Source organism: Dendrobium catenatum, unplaced genomic scaffold (genome assembly GCF_001605985.2).
Source record: "Dendrobium catenatum unplaced genomic scaffold, ASM160598v2 fragScaff_scaffold_740, whole genome shotgun sequence".
In the NCBI taxonomy this organism is placed as follows: Eukaryota; Viridiplantae; Streptophyta; class Magnoliopsida; order Asparagales; family Orchidaceae; genus Dendrobium; species Dendrobium catenatum.
This window is the reverse complement of record NW_021319202.1, coordinates 866,185-886,841: the sequence shown is the minus strand read 5'-3', so window position 1 is coordinate 886,841 and position 20,657 is coordinate 866,185. Positions and strand designations below refer to the sequence as shown.

Here is a 20,657-nt window from a genome sequence, read left to right as displayed (position 1 = left end):
TCGATTTCCTCCAATTGGTTTGGATTTGGCTCATCTGAGTATTCAGTCTGACTTGTGGAGACAAGATTCAAAGAAGCTATAAGTCCAGAATTCTGACTATTCAAGTTTGATTGCTCAGATGGATTCGGTAAGCCTCGCGTTGAAACTTTTTGAATTATCTTGATTTATGGTGCTATGTTTCTTGGCAAAGCAGGTTTGTGGTGTTTACCTGTGTTTGTGGGAGATTTTGGAACAGGAGATTCTGTATGAAGTCTCATCATATCTGGCTATAGCTATTTCCATCCAGGCAGTGGTAGATGTATGACGGTATGAAAGCTGTTTGTTCTGGTTGGCCTGGATGAGAAAGGATGTGCGGAGTTTGTTGTTGAGATGCGCAGGGCCTGTCAGTTGGTGAAGGCCAGAGGCATCCGCCAGAGACCAGGGTGGCACTGTTGCAGTCGTTGTCTATCCCTCGAGTGGAAGGTGGCGTAAGGAAGGTGGACGATTGGATCTTTGCGATGGTGTTTCCTCCGATCAACGGCAAGGACATGATGCCATCTGGGTGATTTGTAGATCGATTGACTGAAAGTCCGCCCATTTTCTTTTCTCGATCAGTACAGCAATGATTCAGTAGACGCTTGGCACAGGTATTATGTTAAGGAGATATACCAGACTTGATGGTGGTATGCCTTCGAGTGATTGTTTCTGATCGAGAGCGGAACGTGTTTACTTTCAAGAGCTCTGGAAGGGTATTCAGCAAGGCTTGGGCTACTAAACTGGCAGTTTCAGTACTAGCTATTTCACTCCTCAAACGTGGAGATGGGACAAGTTCTAAGAGAGAACTATTCAGGTTACTGGGAAGATTCTATTGAGGCTTCTGGTTTTGGACGTTGTGCGGAAGCTTGGAGAAGATCACTATCCCTTGATTGAGTTTACTTACAATAAGTACTTCCAGGTCCAGTTATCGGTATCGGCATCCGTAATGAGGCCTCTGTATGGCCGGAAGTGCTGACTCCTTTTGCCCTAGCTGATTGACGGAAGTCGGAGATAAGACAGGCTTTGGGTGTTCACTTTTTGTGATAAAACTGCTCAGAGAGGATCAGTTTTGATTTAAAGAAAGATTGAAAGGGCCGCTCAGGATCGATAGCGGAAGTATTATCATATCAGAAGCACATGTTTCTGTTGAATGTTCAAGTTGTGACTTTGTGTACTGTCAAAGTCAGCCCGATGAAGGGGTGTGAGCAGATTCTGATCAAGGTAGCAAGCTGTAGTCCAAAGGTCGAGTGTTGGACCTTTTGAAATTCTAGAAAGGATTGGGAAATTTGCTAGCAGACCTGTTCGTTTTTTGATTCGATGCCCGAGTGCATAAATGTGTTTCACGTATTCCAACTTTTGAGGAAGGTGGGTATCTGACTGTCCTGGAAAGAAGGTACTCAGCTGATGACGGTTGTAGATTCAGGAGAATCTCTGTGCGTATACAAGTTGAAGAAGACAGGTTTCGCATTTTTGGCGTACGACGTTTCGATAGCTACGCGAAGTAAATCAGATTCCGATGGTTTATAAGTCCAGTGGAAGCAGCGTACTACACGGAGCGACTTGGAGAAAGCAGTCGGAGCGAATGAGACATGTCGTAACACCCAGTACTTGTTTGGACGCAGTTTGGGATTGGACAAATGGTCGAGGACGACGACATTTTTTTTGAAGTTGGGAGATTGTAATATCAGATTTTGCTCCAGGTTGCGGTCCCAGGACAAAGGTTGGATCGTCGGGGACGATCGGGTAACAAAGTTGTTTCAAGAAGAAAACTGTTCTGTCCTTGTATGGTTCGTCCTCTGGAACGAAATGTTGGATCGGTCTGGACAAAAATTTTTCAGAGCCCAAGTCGGTCCTTAGACGATAATTAATCTCGTCTTGACGAAGTTCATTTATAGCTGAGTCGGTCCCAGGGAACGAAGCCTCGGATTCGGCCACGGACGATCAGGTCTGATATATATAGAAATGAGATGAGTTTTGAAGAGGAGAGAAAAAAGCTGAGGAGAGAGAAAACGACAGGAAAAAGTTGGAAAAAGTGGGATTTATTGGCGACGCTCGAGCTGTTTTCGTCCGAAAGAGATTGATCAAGAGAATTTGCTGTACGCGAGAGGTTCAAGGCGAGCCATTTCGCCTATTCTCAATTTTTCAAAAATCGTCGTGTTTTGGCGTATTTTCTGTTCGCGATTTTGTTTCCGTTAGAGTGATTTTCGTCCGTATCTTTTTGATCGGTTTCGTTTTTAACCTGCGTAACTTTCTGAATTGTTTTGACGTGCCGGGTGTTGCACATTTGAAGATATTATTTCTGGAGAATTTTGTGGTCCGGATCGTTTTGATTTGACGACGTCTTTATTCCGTCTGTATTTTTCTGTGTGATTATGTTAATGCTGTGGCACAGTAGAATAATATCTTTCTGAAATGTTGTTACTCTATATTCTGTGCAATTGTTGATTGTGATCTTTCAGGAAAAAATATTTGTGTAAATTTCGTTACACGTGCGTTTGTTTGCTGCCCGATTTTTGTCCTGCATTTCTAATTTGTCCGCGGATTTCTTCTGAATTAATATGCTATATGTATATGCTATAGTAAAGGAGGTTATAAGGCGGCCTGGATCCTATGCAGATTCATGTTAGTGTCTGGGGAAAACTTAGATGAGTCTCAAGTTGGAGAAATATATCCTGCTTCTGTTCCGGATCCGAATGAATTCTGTTATTCTGGTGCCTGTGAGCACATTTAGCCTTAGCTAATTAATTACTCTAGGAGAATTTCTGGGGTGCAGTTGAGCACAAGGGAGACATAAGGGTCAGAAATCACGTAGCTTGATTCTGTTTAGTTTAGTTTAGCTATTTAATTAAATATCTGATATTCTTGATTTGATATAAGTTATGATTTCCGATATCGTTTCCTTAAGCAAATCTGATTCTGATATTCTCGTACGAGTACGACTATCGTATGAATCTTTCCGAATCTGTATGATATGATTCTGATAGTGATGTCTTGATACGATCCTGCTCTGTTCCGCTATGATCTGAAACTTCTGATTTCCTGACGGATTTTGTCTGATGTGACTTATGGTTTTTTGAGAATTCTGAGAAGTTTGATTGGGTTTATTGCTTCTATGGCTGAGACTGTTAGAGCTCAACTCTTGCTTCTGGGATGTGTGTTTCAGGTTGCTGGGAAATGGGAGGAGGTTTTGGACTAGAGGTTTCAGAGTCTGATCTGTGATAGGTACTTTTGTTACTTTTTGATTTTTTGTAACAGTCATAGGCTCTTTCTCTTGTGTTTTCTGTAGCGCAGTTGTACTGTATTTGTATGAATGATTGTTTTGAGGGAAAAGAAAGAAAAAATATAGATGATTTGTTCCGCCTGCACTTTGATTATTTTTAGTAGCTCTGGGTCTGTTGTGTATGATATTTGGAAGATTTCAGGCTTCAAGTAACGCAAATTCCAAAGCTAGAGTCCTGGTTAGTTCGTTAGTGCTGGTCGCGGCTCGGTGCGGGGCGGGACCGTCTTGGGTCGGTCGTTCTGACGAATTTATTTTGTCAATGTGTAAGCATTTAGATTAGTTGATCCAGAGGAGTTCTGTGATTTAGTTGTGAAAATAACACTCTAATGTGCAAACTCTTTGGAGCTCTTTTAATACTACTTAGAAAAGATAGGAAGAATTAGCCAATTCTTCCTCTTGAGTTGAAAACGCTTTCAAGTCTCTCAACAATAGAGTAGAGAGCAGACGTAAATAGGGTTCCCTTGGTGGTGAGAAGCAACACATTCGGACTAAGAAATCAGATCATTTCCCAAAAACTTATTGAGCTTAACCTAAATAGTTTTTAAACTGAAATCTGGCCTTAGGTTTAAAAGAAGAGAGCCCGGAAGAAGCACTAAAGGCGAGTGGTCTGAACAATTAGGGTCCTCAATTCTATAACAAAGAAGACCGGGAAGTGATCAAGCCAGGCAGAATTGACGAGATCGGCTGTCAAGTTCTGAATATGAATCGGGCCGCAGCCCGTTGATTGAAGCAAAGTGAAAAAAACAATACCAGTAGAGGGGAGCTCAGACGCGACCAGAACTGAAAAACCGCAGCTATTTAATTAGCTTTCCAGACATATGGTGTTGCAAGGGATATCTCCACAGATTTCATCTTCAACCCCTTCTACAACAGTTAATCCCCCCAAGAAATGGCGCATGGGAGGTGATCGATTCTGCCAGATTGTGTAATTGTTGCCATAAGGGAGCTCTGTCAGCAATGGTATTAGCAGCATAAATGACGGAAACTAGAAAAGGAGCCAAAGATCCAAAGGAGATGACTCCATGAATGAGTGAGGGGAAATAATAAGAGGAGAAAAAGAAATCGCTGAGGATTCCATTTTATCCAAATTCTGCCTGGGGAAGAACAGTTGAAGTTGTCGCAAGAATTCTCAATGGGAAAAACTTTGTGAGAGTTGACAAACCACGGGTCAGCCATCGAATCAACAGAGACTTTAGCTTCAAGGATGCAAATCAAGTCAAGATGGAAATTCGAAACCAGTTTCTTACAAGCCAGAACTTTATCCGGAGAAGAAAATCCCCTGACGTTCCAGCAAGCAATAGGAGAGGGGGTCATTTCGACTTTGAGTTGGACGAGCGCGTCTTCTTAGCACTCTTCCCTTTAGTAACATTCTGGCTAGTAGGCTTATCACTGGGTGGCCGCATTCCCTTGGAGGAGGCAAAGTCGGTGGTGGGAATGGAGGAAGAGTCATCTGGAGGCTCTTCAGGCTGAAGGATCTCAAAACGATTGGGGGAAGTAACAAGGGGGTCAGCTGGTAAAGTGACTGGAAACAGAGCAGAGGAATTCGTAGTGGAGGTAATGGGGGAAGAAGAGACAGATTTTGTGGGTGGAATAAAAGGTGGGATGTCTGAGGAGGAAGAGGCCTCCTCATTAGGCGAGTTTAGATTGGGAATAGAGATAATTTGGTTTTGGGGCAAAGACTGTTGGGGAGCAGAGGTAAGCAACCTCTCAGAAGGGGAGGAAGTCGTCAAAGCCGAAGTAAGGCCAGTAATAGGGATAGTGGTAGGGAGAGAGCCGGGAGTGGGGGTGGTCGGATTATTTGACAGAGGTGGTGGATTGGGAGGATTGGGTGGAGGAAGGGGCGGTTTATGAGGTGGAGGACGTGGAGTACGGTGGCGGGAAGAGCTTCTACCTCTGGGAGGAGCTTGGGTAGTTTTAGGTTGAGGATTGATGTGGCAAAGAGTGGAGGGATGGACAATCGAGCCACAGCCAGAACAAGGGGTAGGCTTCCAATCGTATAAGACTTTTAAGGAGACATCATCTCCATCCAGAGAAACGGGAATCTCATCAGGGAAAGAAGACTTGCAAGATACGAGGACACATACTCTGGCAAATGTTAACCGAGTTTTCCTGGCAGTGAGGGAGTCAACCGCAAGCGGGTGGCCAACAAAGCTTGCGATTTTAGATATTCCAGCGGGGTTCCATACAGCAAGGGGCAAATCAACTATTTTTATCCAGATAGGGATAGAGGAAAACTCATCTCGTTGGGGCTTGAACTTTGGAGTCCACTTTTGAAGAATGAAAGGGCGCCCGAAGAAGAACCACGGACCACCCGACCATGCAAGCTGGTAGTCTTCCGGAGAAGAAAATTTGAACAGGAAGAAGCCATCATTAAGCGAGAGGAGCTCCACGTCTCCCTTCGGGTTCCAAGCTTTCTTGACCGAGTTGAGAAGGCTCAAATAGGTCGGCCTTGGCCCGATAGAGTAACCAACGAGCGAAGATCCCCAATCAGGAACACCCTTAGCAAGCTCATCAGCAGAGAAGGGGACTTTCGTAGCCGGAGGTACGAAGGAAAGCGAAAACTCTTCAGCAACCGGATCTTCCTTGGTGAGATTAGAAACGAAATTCAATCCCACAGGACAAGCAAGGGCCGGAGGAAGAGCACCAGGCAGGGGAGGGAAATTAGAGAGGTAGGCGAAGGAGGAGGCCATAGAAACCCCCCCCCCAGGCGGAGGCTGGGAAGAGGAAGAGAGAAACGGCGGGGAAGCTAGGGTAAGGAAACCCTAGCAGAGCGTTTCGCGCCTTCAGATCCCGTCTCTAAATAATTATTGAAATTGTGAAAATAGAACTTAATTTGTAACTTAGCTCTTTCTATTTTTAAAACATAAATAATTTAATATTAAAATAATAATATAAACTATTTTTTTGCCTTGCTTGCGACGATGATGAGGCTCCATGATCATACTCCTCTTTAGACTGTCTTCGGGCAACCAAGGGTCTGAGCTTTTGTGATGTTTTCGAATATATTCCCTAAGTCTAGGCTTCTTTTTGGCTTCGGAGCTATTGGTTTTGTGGTTCTGGGTTTTTTGTAATGTGAATGTGTAATCCTGAGTTTTTTTGTGCTAGTCTTTTTTAAGGTGTGGCTAGCTTTGATGTTTTTCTTATTATGTAATTTCTTTTCATATTTATATACGGGCCAAGCCCATATTTTCTTACAAAAAAAAAAAACCGACGCCGACGAGAGAATTCGTTCCAGAAACCCTGACGCAGTCACGCAGCCGACTTGGACCCAACACCAGGAACGCCAGCCGCCTAGACCTCGTTCGGTCAGCAAAGCGTTGAGTCTTTCGTTGACCATCAACTCTTTGGGCCCCACCGAAATGGACAGTTGGCCCACTCCTTCCAATTTATCTCAGGGTCGACGGGGCAGGCATGGGTAGGGCTGGCACGGGCAACGACGTGTCCGGCTGGCGGGTCCGCCGCCGTATGGAAACATTGGAGCTTAATGTGCCGGTACGTGCGAAAACAAGGGGGGCGACGTGGCCGGCGAAGAAGCTTCTGGAGATGATAGCAGTGACACGCGTATTGTAGGTCGGCATCCAGCTCGCGCGTGTGGGTGATGGGGTGAAAATATTCTCCTTTTATTCTGGCGAGAGGGTTTCCCACGTGGCGGCGAAACCTTCGTTCCTGAACTAAATTGCCTTCCCTGCTAGCAGCCTTCTTCGCAAACGACGAGGATGCCTTTTGCATCTATCAAGTCAGAGGGTGTGACCTATTGTGTAGCTAGGCGCCAGGTTTCATCCAAATCTAGCCAGCTGTCGCATTAAATCGGCGTGGAGACTAATAGCCAAGAGCAGAATCTTTGGTGTGGAAGACGCCGCAAGTGATTTATTTAGGGCTGTCAAAAAAATTATTAATAATGTTTAATAGTAATAAATGCGAGGCAAAATTTTTAAAAGGAGCAAAGTTAATAAATGTATTAGGATTAGGAGCATTAAATTAATTTATATATTTATATAATATCAATTTATAATTTTTTTAAATTATGTATAATTCTAATATTTTTATAAATAGAACCTTAGTGTTGCCCATAAATAAATTATTTTATAAACATAAATATATTTAGATTGTACACATTTACGTGTCATGCATGACCAAGTAGCTAATTAAAGGATATAAGAGAAGAGAGAAGATAAATGGACAACTAGTGCCCAAATATTAAATATCATATCTCCCCCTCCCCTATGCAGATAGACATAATGAGATTGCTACTGTAATACATAGAGCCAAAACCCAAGTAATTTATGTTAATGATTCACAATTTTAATTTAATCAACAATTATAAGTCTTTTTTGTGTTTAAGGGAGCCTTGCTAAATTAAGAATTTGATTGGAGAAGGGAAATTTGAAGTCATCAAATAGCTCTAGGAGTGTTATGACATCGAGATTGGCAGCAGTGCAACATTAAGCTCTCAGGTGAGGGTGGGTGGAGGAATTGAGTGTGTTATTGCATCGAGTGACGTCGCCGCAGCACTAAAACTCATTTGGATTGTAACTCGATCCCTAGTGTCTAATTTTAAAAGAATTGTTTGTTTATCTATTAATTAATTAACCATAGCAACTAATTTCTTTTAATTAATATAATCATCAGTGCAGGCAATTATAAATTATGTTCATCAAAATAGACAATTGTATTCATTTCTCAAAATTTATTTACAATAGCCATGAGAACTAATAATATATCATCTTATCATTATAAACTCTTGAGTACAAAAAAATGAACCAAAATACAAAAATAAAACAAAACATGAGAAAGTCTGATATGTTTCACTCCACTCGATTCTGACTTATTTCTAAAACATAAAAAAATCATAAAGTGAGCTAACAGTTTAGTAGATTACCATAAACTAAAACAATTCAATAAAATGCACTGAAAAATTTATGCATTTAATCATTCAATCAACACGAGTTTGAGCATATCAATATGAATATATCACTATAAAGCAAGAAACAACCAATTATGAATAGTGTCATATCATATGAGCAATAAATTCAATATAGCTATATTGATCAATGATCAATAACCAAGGTAAGGATTGGTAAGTTCACACTTTTATACCTTTCAGTTACAAAATAGTTTATATGTTCCTTTATCATATTCATGTTATGCAATATCTATGCAATACATATATATTATGTTCGTATAAGTGCTTTATTTTAGGTATCAATCTTATCAATAATATCAGTCGTATCTAACTATCTATAGTGTTGTATGCATATGCATGTCTTTTAATATCAACATTATATGCAATGTGCACTATATATGACATATATTCATGTGACTCGTATGCTATTGTATCCATTTCATCAATCATATGACTTGTCTGTATCAATAGATCATATATCATATACACATCATATCATATTAAGTCATTTATCTAATATATCACATATACTAATGACATATGAATTTATAAATAATATAAGCAAGACAAGATATCTAGCTTCCTATGATATTTTCCCTTATATCCAATCATGTAGGTCAACTCTATAGGATTCAGTCTCAATTATATTAATCATATTTTCAGGAATCAGTGTCGTATCATAAGTCATCTATCATGTGGCTTTCATATAAGAAGTCGTCACATTCTGACCATTGGCGTATTATGTCATATCAATCTGTCTACTTATATCTTCCATTTCGTATCACTGTGAATTATTTTATAAATCTTATTTAAAGTAAATCTATGAATTTTTCACTGTAGTTAAAATTAAAAAAGAAAATTTTAATGAATATAATATTATACATGTAATATGGCTTTTACTAGTAATTATGACAATTGTATAACATTTAAATATTGTATTAAAATCATAAATGATCTAATGTTACAATTATGATTGCATGACATAACATTGGAGATGTTTTGATATATAAAAGAGTTCTTTCTGATATTTTACATGGGCCATATATGTTATGTTATGGCCCCATTTATTCAAGGTGGATGTAGGAAGCATTATGTCCCTACTTGCTAAAAGTAGTTAGTGGGAGGTTATGTGACTATATTTTAGTTTTTATTTCTGCCCCACTTGTTACCATCGGGTGTGAGTGATTAAAGGGAAGCATAAGCGGAAGTTGAGTTATAAGCAAGCATCATAACATCTGTATTATACTCGTTGCATTGCATATGTTTATATCCTAATTAGTCAATACAAATGCTATTATGAATTAAATATTAAAAATCTTTGAATCTTTGTATAACATTGATGATCGAAGGGAGCAAGTCAAGTATGAATGAAAAGTAACTCTTGTGTAATGTATTTGAAAACCCTTGTGAAGTGGTTTCGCAAGTATATGTGATCATAACCTTGAAATCAAGTATATACATAAATACTAAAAAATTATGTTTTACTAGCATTTTATTCATTTCTTATAAGTTACAGCTTTTTAATTATATTATAATTTAGTATTTTAGTTTGAATATTGATATCTATGATATGTCATGAAAGAAATTCTATTAAGCTGGTTGTGCTCACCCAGTTCTTTAATTCTAATATTTAAAGCAAAAGGAAGAGCATGATAGAGTAGAAAAGTGTAGAAACAGAATCTTCTTAGTCTTATTAACTTGAGGTATTAATTTCATAATCCATTTTTTTGCTCTAATATATAGATAATTCAAAGTTAATTGAATTAGTGTATATATATTTTGTTGAAATAGAAAAAAAATTATTGTTGTATTATTTAGATTTTATAATAGCTTTGGTTGTCTCTGTTGATGGTTGAGTTGTATAATTATAGGTTTATGAATAAATTCCTTTCATTAGGTTATTAGGCGTCACAGCTGTGGAACATATGTAGTGCAAATAATTAATATTGTGAGAAAATTAAATGGGTTCCATGTGGCGAGCCCTAAGGTAATCTAGTGTCAAATGCCATAAGCTTGACAATCTAATGGTGGACAAGCTTTTGAGACATAAAATGGTTTTGAAATCATGTCAAAGCATTGTTGGGAAGCAATGATGGCTCTATTATACATTGTGAAAAGGTGTCAACAATTGAAAAGTTGAAAAAATGGTGGTCAAATTCAGAGTTTTAGATGATGATGCAACATAACTAACATCTTATTAATGAGTGGACAACGAAAGAATTAGTAGACAGGGCTAATGCGTTTAAGGAGCATAGTCATTTACATTATCTCCTGTCATAATTCACCTCTACGTTAGTTATATAGTTTTACATTCTCATATATCTAATTCTCATCCATCAAAATTCAAAAATTCCAACATCCACACATCATGTATAGATTTTACTTAGCGAATATATAGTAAATTTTTTTTAATTTTTGTCGGCTATGAAAGTAATCAATCTTATACCACAGTCAAAATGATAAATTCAATGATATATTTAGAATTTTTAGTAAAAGGGTGCACTAAAGTTCCACTATTATGAAGATGAATTTTTTCCATCAAAATAAGCTCCACTATTATTGTAGAATAAAATAAACTATAAAAAAGTTAAGAGTTATTTTTTTCACACGATACCAACTGTGGTTAATCTTCACCTACAACCACCTCTCGTATCAACGCCTTCCTTCAAGAAGGTAAGGCAAGAAGGGGTATTGGTTCACTAGTATATTGAGATTAACAGGCTAGTTAGGCCAATTTGCCCCAATTTTTTTTTTTATATTTTCTTAAATTATTTTTCTTCTGATTTAGATTTACAAGTATTTCCTTAGATATTTAAGTTGCATAGCCCATTCTTTGGAGCAATGACCTTTTTAATAATATGAAAGGTTATAAAATATGACATTTTTAGGTTCAAACTAATTAAGATTTGGCAAGCTTTGTATTAATATAAGTCAAATATTATACATAAAAATTATGATTAAGAAATTTAATAAAAAAAAATTTCTTGAGCAAGCATGAAACACATCTTCCTAATCTTAGTTATTATCTATAATATCTTTTTGAGGGTACAGCAATACACTGATGTCAATTCCTTCTTCTTTTTTCAAATCATTGTTAGAGCTGATGAAAGAGCTAGGATGGACCCCCTCAATATTATGAATATAAAAGGCTCACAATAATGCTACAAAAGCATACTATACAAATTGTGCCACCGTTCTTCTAATAGTCAAATCAGCCAGTAAGGCTCATGAACGTCTATGAATAAAGGAAACTTAACCCCAACACAACTCTTGCAATCATATTGCAAACATAAATTAGTTGGAAGGTGAGATTCAATTTTTCCTTCTTTTATTTTAGATAAAAATAATAAATCATAAAAAGCATCATTCAAAATTTTATTTTAAAGACATAGGCTTCGTTTGAGACGATTTTTTTGTTAGGATTTAATGGAGACAAAAAAGGAATTCGATCGTCTCCAAAACACATGCCAAATCATCGAGAATAATTTTCGGAAGCGTACATGAATCCATTGAAATGCAGAATTAAGGTTTTCGGTCTTCCAAGTTTAGAGCGGTGTTCTCCAAGAGAGCGAGAGACCCCTTCTTTTCACTCAAGATGAGAAAACGAGAAAAAATGAGAACTTCACCACTTAAACTAGGGACAACGACCTTTTTTATACTTTAAGTGTATTTATTTTATTTCAGCTAATCATTAAAATAAAATAAATACCCGGCCTCTATACAAATTAATTTCATACAAAATTAATTGAGATGCCACATAAACCAAATTATAATAATTTAATATTTAAATAGATCACGAATTTATTTATTGGCTTAATTTTAGATAGCTTATAATGTACAAAACTTTATTTATATGTATAAGTATATGAGCCCACTTATAGAAATTGCCCAATAATTTTTACTGGTTCTTAAAATAATTTTCTAGTTCAAAATTTTAATTTTTTAACTAAAAAATTATTTTAAGAATAAATAAAAAAAGCTGTCCCAAAAAAATGCCACAATCATCTCTTTTAACTAAATGATCAAGAATTCTTTCATAATATTTCCAATTTGATTGCAGATTACTTTCAGGTTGGATCAAATATTTTGTAGGGATTATTTGATTACAATTATTTTTGGTGTATTGTAAAAGAAGCACGGAGATTCTGAATTTTTTTTTATTGGAAGCAAAATACGCTTAAAATAATTTCTTAAGAGGTCTCAAATTCCCCTAATACCTCATTTTCAATTTATTTAGAATTAATCTTATTAGAGAATTTCCAATACACATGTGTGAAATTAAAGAATAAGCCACAATGAAATTACACATATGAGATGTCTTCTTCCTCATGCAACACCTTCATGCTTGACTTTGTTGTACATCGTTGAGCAAAATCTCGTGTCTGACCTTACTTTCACACCTCTTGTCTCGTTCCTCAAGCAAAATCTCCTAACACAGCGACAAATACATCCATGACTATTTATGTGACACATCCTTCATTGGAGAATGCTTGCACACCCTTCATATGCTCGCACTATAAATCCACCATCATTTGAACTCACCAATAACCTCAAATGGAGGGGTGTCAATTTGGGTCATTAGATTCAGGTCGAACCTGACTTGACCCGACCGTAAACGGGTTGACACTAATTAACTCAATTCGGTTTTACGAACGGGTCAGGTTTGTCAACCTAAAACCGACCTGTGAGGGTTATCGAGTTGACCAGACCCGACCTGGGAGAGCCTTCGACTATGGGGTGCGATGCGACTGTTACTGTGAGCCTGTGAGGTTGCGACCAGTGCGGCAATGCGGCTCCAAGGTTATACGTGAGGTGGCTGTGCAACGTGACCGGTGTGGCAGGGCGGCTCCGGGGGTTTGACGCGAGGCGACAGTGCGGCTGTGCGATGCTACTGGTGCGGTAGTGCAGCACCAGCAATGAATGGGGCGACCGGTGCGGTAGTGCTGCTCCACCGTTCTGCTGTTTGAGGTCGCGGCTGATGCAACAACTCGAGGCAGGTAACATTGGTTGGCACTTGGCAACTGGGTCAATCCCGAGTCAAGTTCAGGTTTCAGGTTAAAGGGTCGAGAATTGAAACATGACCCATTTGTTAAACTGTCAAACATAACCTAAATTTTTGGGGTTGGGCTCGGATCAGATTATCGAGTCATGTCAATAATTGACACCCATGCTCAAATGATAAATTTACCAACTCCGCATGCTTATCATGAATCATATTATATATCCTAACAAAAAAATAGCAAAATACCAAAAATTAAAGCTTTGAATTTCTTTTGAAACTAATAAAAAATGATAAGTATTTTAAATACATTAATTTTATTTTAAAATATATTTATTTAATTTTGATATGCCTTCAACCAAACAGCCCTTTCATGTAAAATGCACGCATTTAATAAAATAGAGTTTGAACTTAAGACCTCAATAATAATAAATTTTAAAATCTTTATCAACAAATAATGAATGCCTAAAAAATCAAGATTCGAACTTTTATTTTATTGGTATTCTAAAATAAAATACAATAAATCAGGGGTTCAAATAATATATAAAAATAGATAAAATAGTTTCTAAGTGTATCGAATGAATTTTATTCAGTTAAATAATTACTCCACTGCTTACTATTGTGCATTGAATAGTGATAAAAAAAATCTTCGGTTGCCAGCTTGCGAGCTGCGAGCTGCCAGCTGCCAGCGCCATATCCATATTCGGTCTTTGCGTCCGAAGGCCGACCTAGTCCTAATCTCCTACCCTCCCCTACCAAGTCAGAAACACCACGGTCCTTCTGCGTAACAGCTAGCTTCTTGATCCCAAGTATTCTACCGAACACCAAAACACCACTTAATCACCGCCACGAATGACCTTTTAACAGTAGGTGTTGCGTTGGAACGCGACCAATGCTGCGCGCTGTTTGTAATCGACGCGCCCGCCCCGAGCCTCCGCACGATTGGTGGACCATGCACCAGGATTTAAATATCTTCACGCGGAAAGGAAGTGTGTTGCGCTCAGTGTAGCGCAACACATTTGCCTCGGAAGGTCGTCCACGTTGCCTCGGAAGGTGCTGGCTACAGTAACTATTATGTAATTCATGTACTGTTCATAAATTTTTAATAAAAAAATAAATACTTATCTTGAAGGTTAATATGTTATAATAAATTTGTTTTAAAAATAGTTATTTAATAAATAAAAATAAATATATAGAGAAAAAATATTGAATAGATTGAATGCCTAATTTATAATAAAAAACCCTTATAGAAATCATGTTAAGAAGAACTCTGGTTTGACACCGGGCATTTAATGGGCCGGGAATAGGTAGAAAGTAAAAGTGGGAGCTGAAGTAGAGTATTGTCATTTTATAGAAAATCTTATTTGTTTTGCAATTTGCATATATCAAGTAAACATTGCATAAATGTTAATCAACATGTTTTTCATGGGTGGACATCTCTCCAATTATCATGAAAGTGACATAATTGCCGTGTCTTAATCATGCAAATTACGTGGGTTATTCAGATACATATATGAATATCCATGAAATTTTAAAAATAATATTTTTTTTCTTTATCAACCTGAATTAAAATTTTTAATTAATATTAAATGTGCTTAAGTAGAATTTAATTAACATATTTTCTATATTAAGGCTTCGTTTGTGACAACGGTTTTATTGCTTATTGAACCAGCTTTCTAGTACAACTAAAAAGCTGCTTCAAGAAGCAGTAAGAAAGACGTTTGGAACGAAGCTTAAGATTTCGTTTGGGGTAACTTTCTTATTACATTCTAAAACTATGTACTTTGTAATACAAAGTTTCTAATTCAAAAAATTATTATGCTAAAAAGTTGCTTCATAAAGTAGTAAGAAAACCGTCCAAGCGAAGTCTAAATTTTGAATATTTATAGTTTCGATAAATTATTTAAAAACTTAGATTATTATATAAATAAATTAATGTGTTGAAATTGATTCGAAATTAATTTTTTTAATAACTTTCTTATGTCCAATCATATTGTTGTGTGTTAGAAAATACACAGCGGTATAATTTGTAGATTCGCGTCCGAGCGTTGCACGTAAATTTAACACACAAGCATAAAAGAGAAGTAAACACCAAGGTTTTTACGTGGAAAACCCGAAAGAGGGAAAAAACCACGGGGCCTCGCCCAGTTGCAAAAATCCACTAGTATTTGTTTGAAGTACAAAGGTTGATCCGTCTTACAAATCAAGACGATCAATTTACAATCAACTTCTCACAAAGTTACAAAGTTCTGCAAATTCTTAGCGTTTCCCAAAAATCCGGCAGAGTCCCGGCGCATTCAGGCGGCAGGAAGAGCTCCGACGGTGGTCAAGGAGGAGAGGAATTGCCTTTTCCCCTTTTCTCTCTTCACTTGAGTCCCTTTGGTGTAGAATGAGGGCTCTATTTATAGTTTTTCTGGAGTGGCATAGCCCGTAAATAAGCGTGAGATCATGGGCGAATTAGGAGTGTTTTGAATTGACGGTCGATATCGAATCCTTTGATCATGCACCGTTTGCTGGGCATTTGAATACCTTAATGATGTCGGAATTCGGCGATCTTGGGCTCGTTGGATTCTTCTCGTCAAGCCGTTCGATTCGAGTATAAGCTCGTCATAATCGGAGACCGTTTGGTAACTCAAATTGCGGTTTGAACCTTCCAACAGCGCTTTGAGCCCTTGATTCGAACTCATTTGGGCTCGGATTGGGTCGAATTTGGTGTCGTTGGATTCATATTTCCGAGACGCTCAGTTTGACTATAAGCTCTCTGAAATCGGAGTTAATATGCTCTCGAATTTAATTTTTGAAGTTTCCTAACTGATTTTGCCTCGAGATTCGTGCCCAATCAAGATAATTTTGTGATGACGTATCACATATATAGATTCAAAATTAATTCGAACCTAATTTGAATCAAATTTGAACTAGGATCAAAATGCACCAACTCAATTACATGCTGCCTCAGTATTATTTTAGTATTATTGTTTTGATATGATCCTTTACAAAGTTGCTCTGTCACTAACCACTCAAGAAGGAGGATGAGAACTCCTTATTCTTTATGCTAGCACTGTCATTACCTTCAAATTTGCACTCGCCACCATCACCATTTTCCTCCACCAAATGCCTTGTCTTCCTTCTCCCCGTTACACCTGTGTTGTGCACCTGTAATTACGAATCTGATAAAATCCATGGCGGTGGGTACCTAATCCTTTAAACTTCTCATCAAAAATATTTTATCCTTCAAATACTTGAGTTATCCCTATGAATGTTGATCAATGACTCATTCGACTTTATTCTCCATTTCATTGGTGTCATCAAGCTCTACTCAAATACTAAAGATGAGATTTCATCCAAATATCTTACTAAAAATTGAACCATTAACAAGCGACTAAGACTAACACTCAATTCTATTTTTTTTTAAAACCAAATTTAGGAAGATTTAGGCTTCGTTTGCAATGTCATTGCTTCTTAAAACGGAGTTTAGTATAAAAATTAAATAGAATTTCGTTTTAAGAAGCAATAAAAAAGCCGTCCTAAATGAAGTAGTCTTAGGCTTCGTTTGGGACGGCTTTTTTTCCGCTTCTTAAAGCAGCTTCCTAGTACAAAAATTTTAATTTTGATACTAAGAAGTTGCTTTAAAAAGCAATAAGAAAGCCGTCCCAAACAAAACCTTAGTTGAGGTAATATAATTCACATTCTGTTTGAATTGAATTTGAACCGAGTTCAAATTCTATTTGAACCAACTTTCAACCAAATTAAAGTCAAAACAATTTTAATTGATTTATAATCAAATTTATCTTGATTTCTTAAATGATTGGTCTACTACAAATATGCAAATCTTAATACCTAAAATAAATAAATAAAATTTTGTCTAAAATAAAATTATCCATAACAAATAAAAATAATTCATATCTAAAAAATAGTAAATTATATCTTAAAATTGAGTGCTGGTCTAAGCATAAGAAATTAACCCTGTATAAGGATACTTTTGATACGTCCTCAAAAAATTTATCTTGAACGGCCACGAATCTCTATGCAAAATCAAGTTGGAAACTTTCGAAATTAAAATTGGGACCATTCAAACTCCGATTTCAGCAAACTTACAGTCAAACTCAACGTCTCAGAAATAAAAACTCAACGACACCAAATTCGACTCAATCTGAGCCCAAATAAGTCCAAATCAAGAGTCCAAAGCGTTGTTGGAGGATATGAACCACAATTTGGATTACCAAATGGTTTCCAAACATGAAGTGCTTATAGTTGAATCGAGCAGCTTGATGAGATGAATCCAACAAGCCTAAGATCACTAAATTCTGACATCACTAAGACATTCAAATGTCCATCAAACGCCACCACTTGAGGCCATGTACTCCACCAGGTCACCACCTGAGGCCCAGACTTCCGCCGAACCACCGTCTGACGTCGTTGCTCCGCTGGACCACCACTTGAAACCCTGTGCTCCACGAGGCCACCACTTGAGGCCCTGTGTTCCACCAGGCCACCACCTAAGGCCCATATTTTCGCCATACCATCACCTGCCGTCGTTGCTCTTCCGGACCACCACTTGACGTCGTTGATCCGCTGGACCACCACCTGAGTCCCGAACTTCGACCGGACCACCATTTGACCCCCAAACTTTTGCCGGACAACCACCCGAGGCCTGGACTTCTACTAGACAATCACATGAGGGCCAAAGTTCTGTCAAGACACCACATGATGCCCATACTTCTACCAGAGTAAAGCCCTACTACAACGGTCTTTCTAACCTCGGTCTCCTGCATATTACGCCTCTTTCGACCTACATCGTCATACAATGGTCTTTCTGACCTGGTCTCCTGCCAACTACGGTCTTTCCGACCTCTATCCCATCGACTATGGTCCTGTCGATCAAACAAACATGTATATGTAACTCTCACCATGTAATGTGCTCTATATGATGTACGTTTGTGACATCAAGTCAAGACCTTCTCCTAAGGAAGGGCCTCATTTGTAATCGAATGCAAATACTAGTGAATTCATTCACATTGGGCCAGGTCCCCTGATTTTTCCCCCTTTTCAGGGGTTTCCATATAAAAACTCTGGTGTCTCTTATGAACGCTACACCGTCTCTCTTATCTACTTGTGTGCTAGATCTTTGTACAACGCTAAGACATTAAATTATGTATATTTTTCTAGCACCGTGAATATTTCAGGATGCAACAACTTTAATAGAAGGTATTTTATATGTTTTTTATTTACATAAAATTATTAATCGTAATAGATAGATTATTAGAGATAAAAATTTTAATATACCAATTTACATCGTGCATTCACGGAAAAGAAAAGCAAAGAGGCAGCTCACTTTTAAGTTCTAACTGCACTTCGACGCGCTTCTCTTCTTTTCACTCCCATCGTTATAGACCTAAATCCTAACACCCGCTAATCATTTCATTTCACATCATTTTGTCGTCATTTTACCCTTGCTTCTGCTATTTATACGACCACACCCTCATTTCTCTCTCTTCAATCGCGAATAATGGCATTTTCTCCTTCCTCTGCTCCAGGGCTCTTTCCACTTCTTGTTGCGGTCATTGTTATCCTACAGCTCCAATCCTATGAAACAGAGGCGGGAGGCTTGGCTTTACCTCTTCGAACCCGAAAGCTGCAATCTTTGTCGATCCCTCAGCCGCCCAACAAGCTCCGGTTCCACCGAAACGTAAGCCTCACCGTCACCCTCGCCGTAGGCACCCCTCCACAGAACGTCACCATGGTTCTCGACACTGGAAGCGAGCTCTCATGGCTTCTCTGTGACAACGGACCACTTTCCAAGTTCCGCCCGACGGCTTCCTCCTCTTACACCCCCATCCCCTGTTCCTCCCCAACCTGCAAGTCCCAAACGAGAGACCTTCCCAATCTAAGCACCTGCGACTCCGCCACACACAACTGTCACGTCTCTCTTAGCTACGCCGATGCCTCCACTGCCGAGGGCACGCTCGTCTCCGACCTCTTCCTCGTCGGCAGCCAGCCCGCTCGCCGCACGGCCTTTGGTTGCATGTCCTCCGCCTTCTCTGCCGCCGCTGGTGATACGACGGCAGCCGGCATGCTTGGAATGAACCGTGGTGCTCTTTCCTTCATCGCTCAGACCAACACCCCTCGCTTCTCCTATTGCATCTCCGACCGCGATGCCGGTGTTCTCCTCCTCGGAACCGCCAACCTCCTCCATCTCAATTACACTCCGCTCGTCCAAATCTCCCTCCCACTCCCATACTTCGATCGCGTCGCCTACTCCGTCCAATTAGAAACCATACGCGTCGGAGCTAAAACCCTTCCAATCCCCAAATCAGTTCTTCTCCCAGACCACACCGGCGCCGGACAGACCATGGTGGATTCCGGCACTCAGTTCAGCTTCCTGCTAGGTCAGGCTTATGAAATCTTAAAAGATGAGTTTTTGAGACAGACCAAGGGCGTTCTGACGCCGGAGCCAGGGTATGTGTTTCAGGGGGCGTTCGATATGTGCTTCAGGGCGACGGCCGTGGCTGCGGCTGCGGCAGTACGGCGTATCCCGGCGGTGGTGTTGGGATTCCAAGGGGCGGAAGTGGCGGTCGACGGCGAGCGATTGTTGTACCACGTGGAAGGGGAGAGGAGGGGAAATAACGAGGGTGTATGGTGCTTCACGTTTGGTAATTCGGATTTGGTGCCCATGGAAGCGTACGTCATAGGCCACCACCACCAACAAAATGTTTGGGTCGAGTACGATCTCCAGAACAATCGGGTCGGGTTCGCCCCGGTTCGATGCGACCTCGCAAGCCGAAAGCTAGGTGTGATGCTGTAGTAGTACATTGGAAGTTGGTTCGATTTAATGCAATCTATCTGTTGATGAAAGGAAGAAGGAGAAGGGTGGGGTTGGATATACGCGTCTGTGGTAGTTGTAACTTGTAATGGGCTCGGGTATATTTATAGTGGGAATTGTACATTAATTTTAGGGGTAAATCTGTAATATAAGGTGAAATATTACTAAGTTTTGTTCCATAGGGGACCAAAATTTTTAATTTTGTCGTGAAATAGAAATGTGATAAGTTTTGTAGCCAATACGACTATTTTTGAAATGGAAAATGCTTTACAGCTTGAAATCATGCCAAAAAAAAGGTCTTCAGATTTAATGATATGTAATGGTAATACCTTATCCGTTCAATGATTTGAGATTTTTTCTCTAAAATGTTAGTTTGGGCACTATTTTTGTAATATGAATGATTGGATGTAATTTTTCATCTTATTGAAGTGTTAATTAATGGATCATATTTTAGTTTTTAATAAATATTTTTTTATTATTTAAAAAAAATTATTAAAAAGTTTTGTTAAAAAATAAAAAAAAAACATATATTTAGTTTTTAAATAAAAAATTGTTTTAAGAAGCAGTAATAAAAAAAGTTTCAAAAAATAATAAAAAAATTATGACAGACAAATCAAAGCATAAAAAATTGAGAAGCGCT

The 20,657-nt window shown here is 38.6% G+C and overlaps 2 protein-coding genes across 2 annotated transcripts; one reads left to right on the top strand and one right to left on the bottom strand.

Moving 5' to 3' along the window:
- Positions 1–4,605: 4,605 nt before the first annotated feature.
- On the bottom strand, positions 4,606–5,985 carry LOC114580015 (uncharacterized protein DDB_G0280205-like). Its single transcript, XM_028696387.1, has one exon. The coding sequence runs from the start codon at positions 5,983–5,985 to the stop codon at positions 4,606–4,608; it is 1,380 nt and encodes a 459-aa protein (XP_028552220.1).
- A 721-nt stretch (positions 5,986–6,706) lies between these two features.
- On the top strand, positions 6,707–20,300 carry LOC110110245 (aspartic proteinase PCS1-like). Its single transcript, XM_020841623.2, has 4 exons — positions 6,707–6,861; positions 12,860–13,052; positions 16,220–16,352; positions 18,612–20,300. The coding sequence occupies exons 1-4, from the start codon at positions 6,707–6,709 to the stop codon at positions 19,997–19,999; spliced, it is 1,869 nt and encodes a 622-aa protein (XP_020697282.1). The 3' UTR covers positions 20,000–20,300.
- The last annotated feature ends 357 nt before the right edge of the window (positions 20,301–20,657 follow it).

What these genes read in the sequence shown, in the direction of transcription:
- LOC114580015 (XM_028696387.1), bottom strand. Translation starts at nt 5,985, where the DNA reads ATGGCCTCCTCCTTCGCCTACCTCTCTAATTTCCCTCCCCTGCCTGGT.
- LOC110110245 (XM_020841623.2), top strand. Translation starts at nt 6,707, where the DNA reads ATGGGTAGGGCTGGCACGGGCAACGACGTGTCCGGCTGGCGGGTCCGC. An exon ending in ATAGCAGTGACACGCGTATT is followed by an intron (nt 6,862 to 12,859) that starts GTAGGTCGGCAT and finishes CGAACGGGTCAG; the next exon opens with GTTTGTCAACCTAAAACCGA. An exon ending in GTGGCAGGGCGGCTCCGGGG is followed by an intron (nt 13,053 to 16,219) that starts GTTTGACGCGAG and finishes TAACCACTCAAG; the next exon opens with AAGGAGGATGAGAACTCCTT.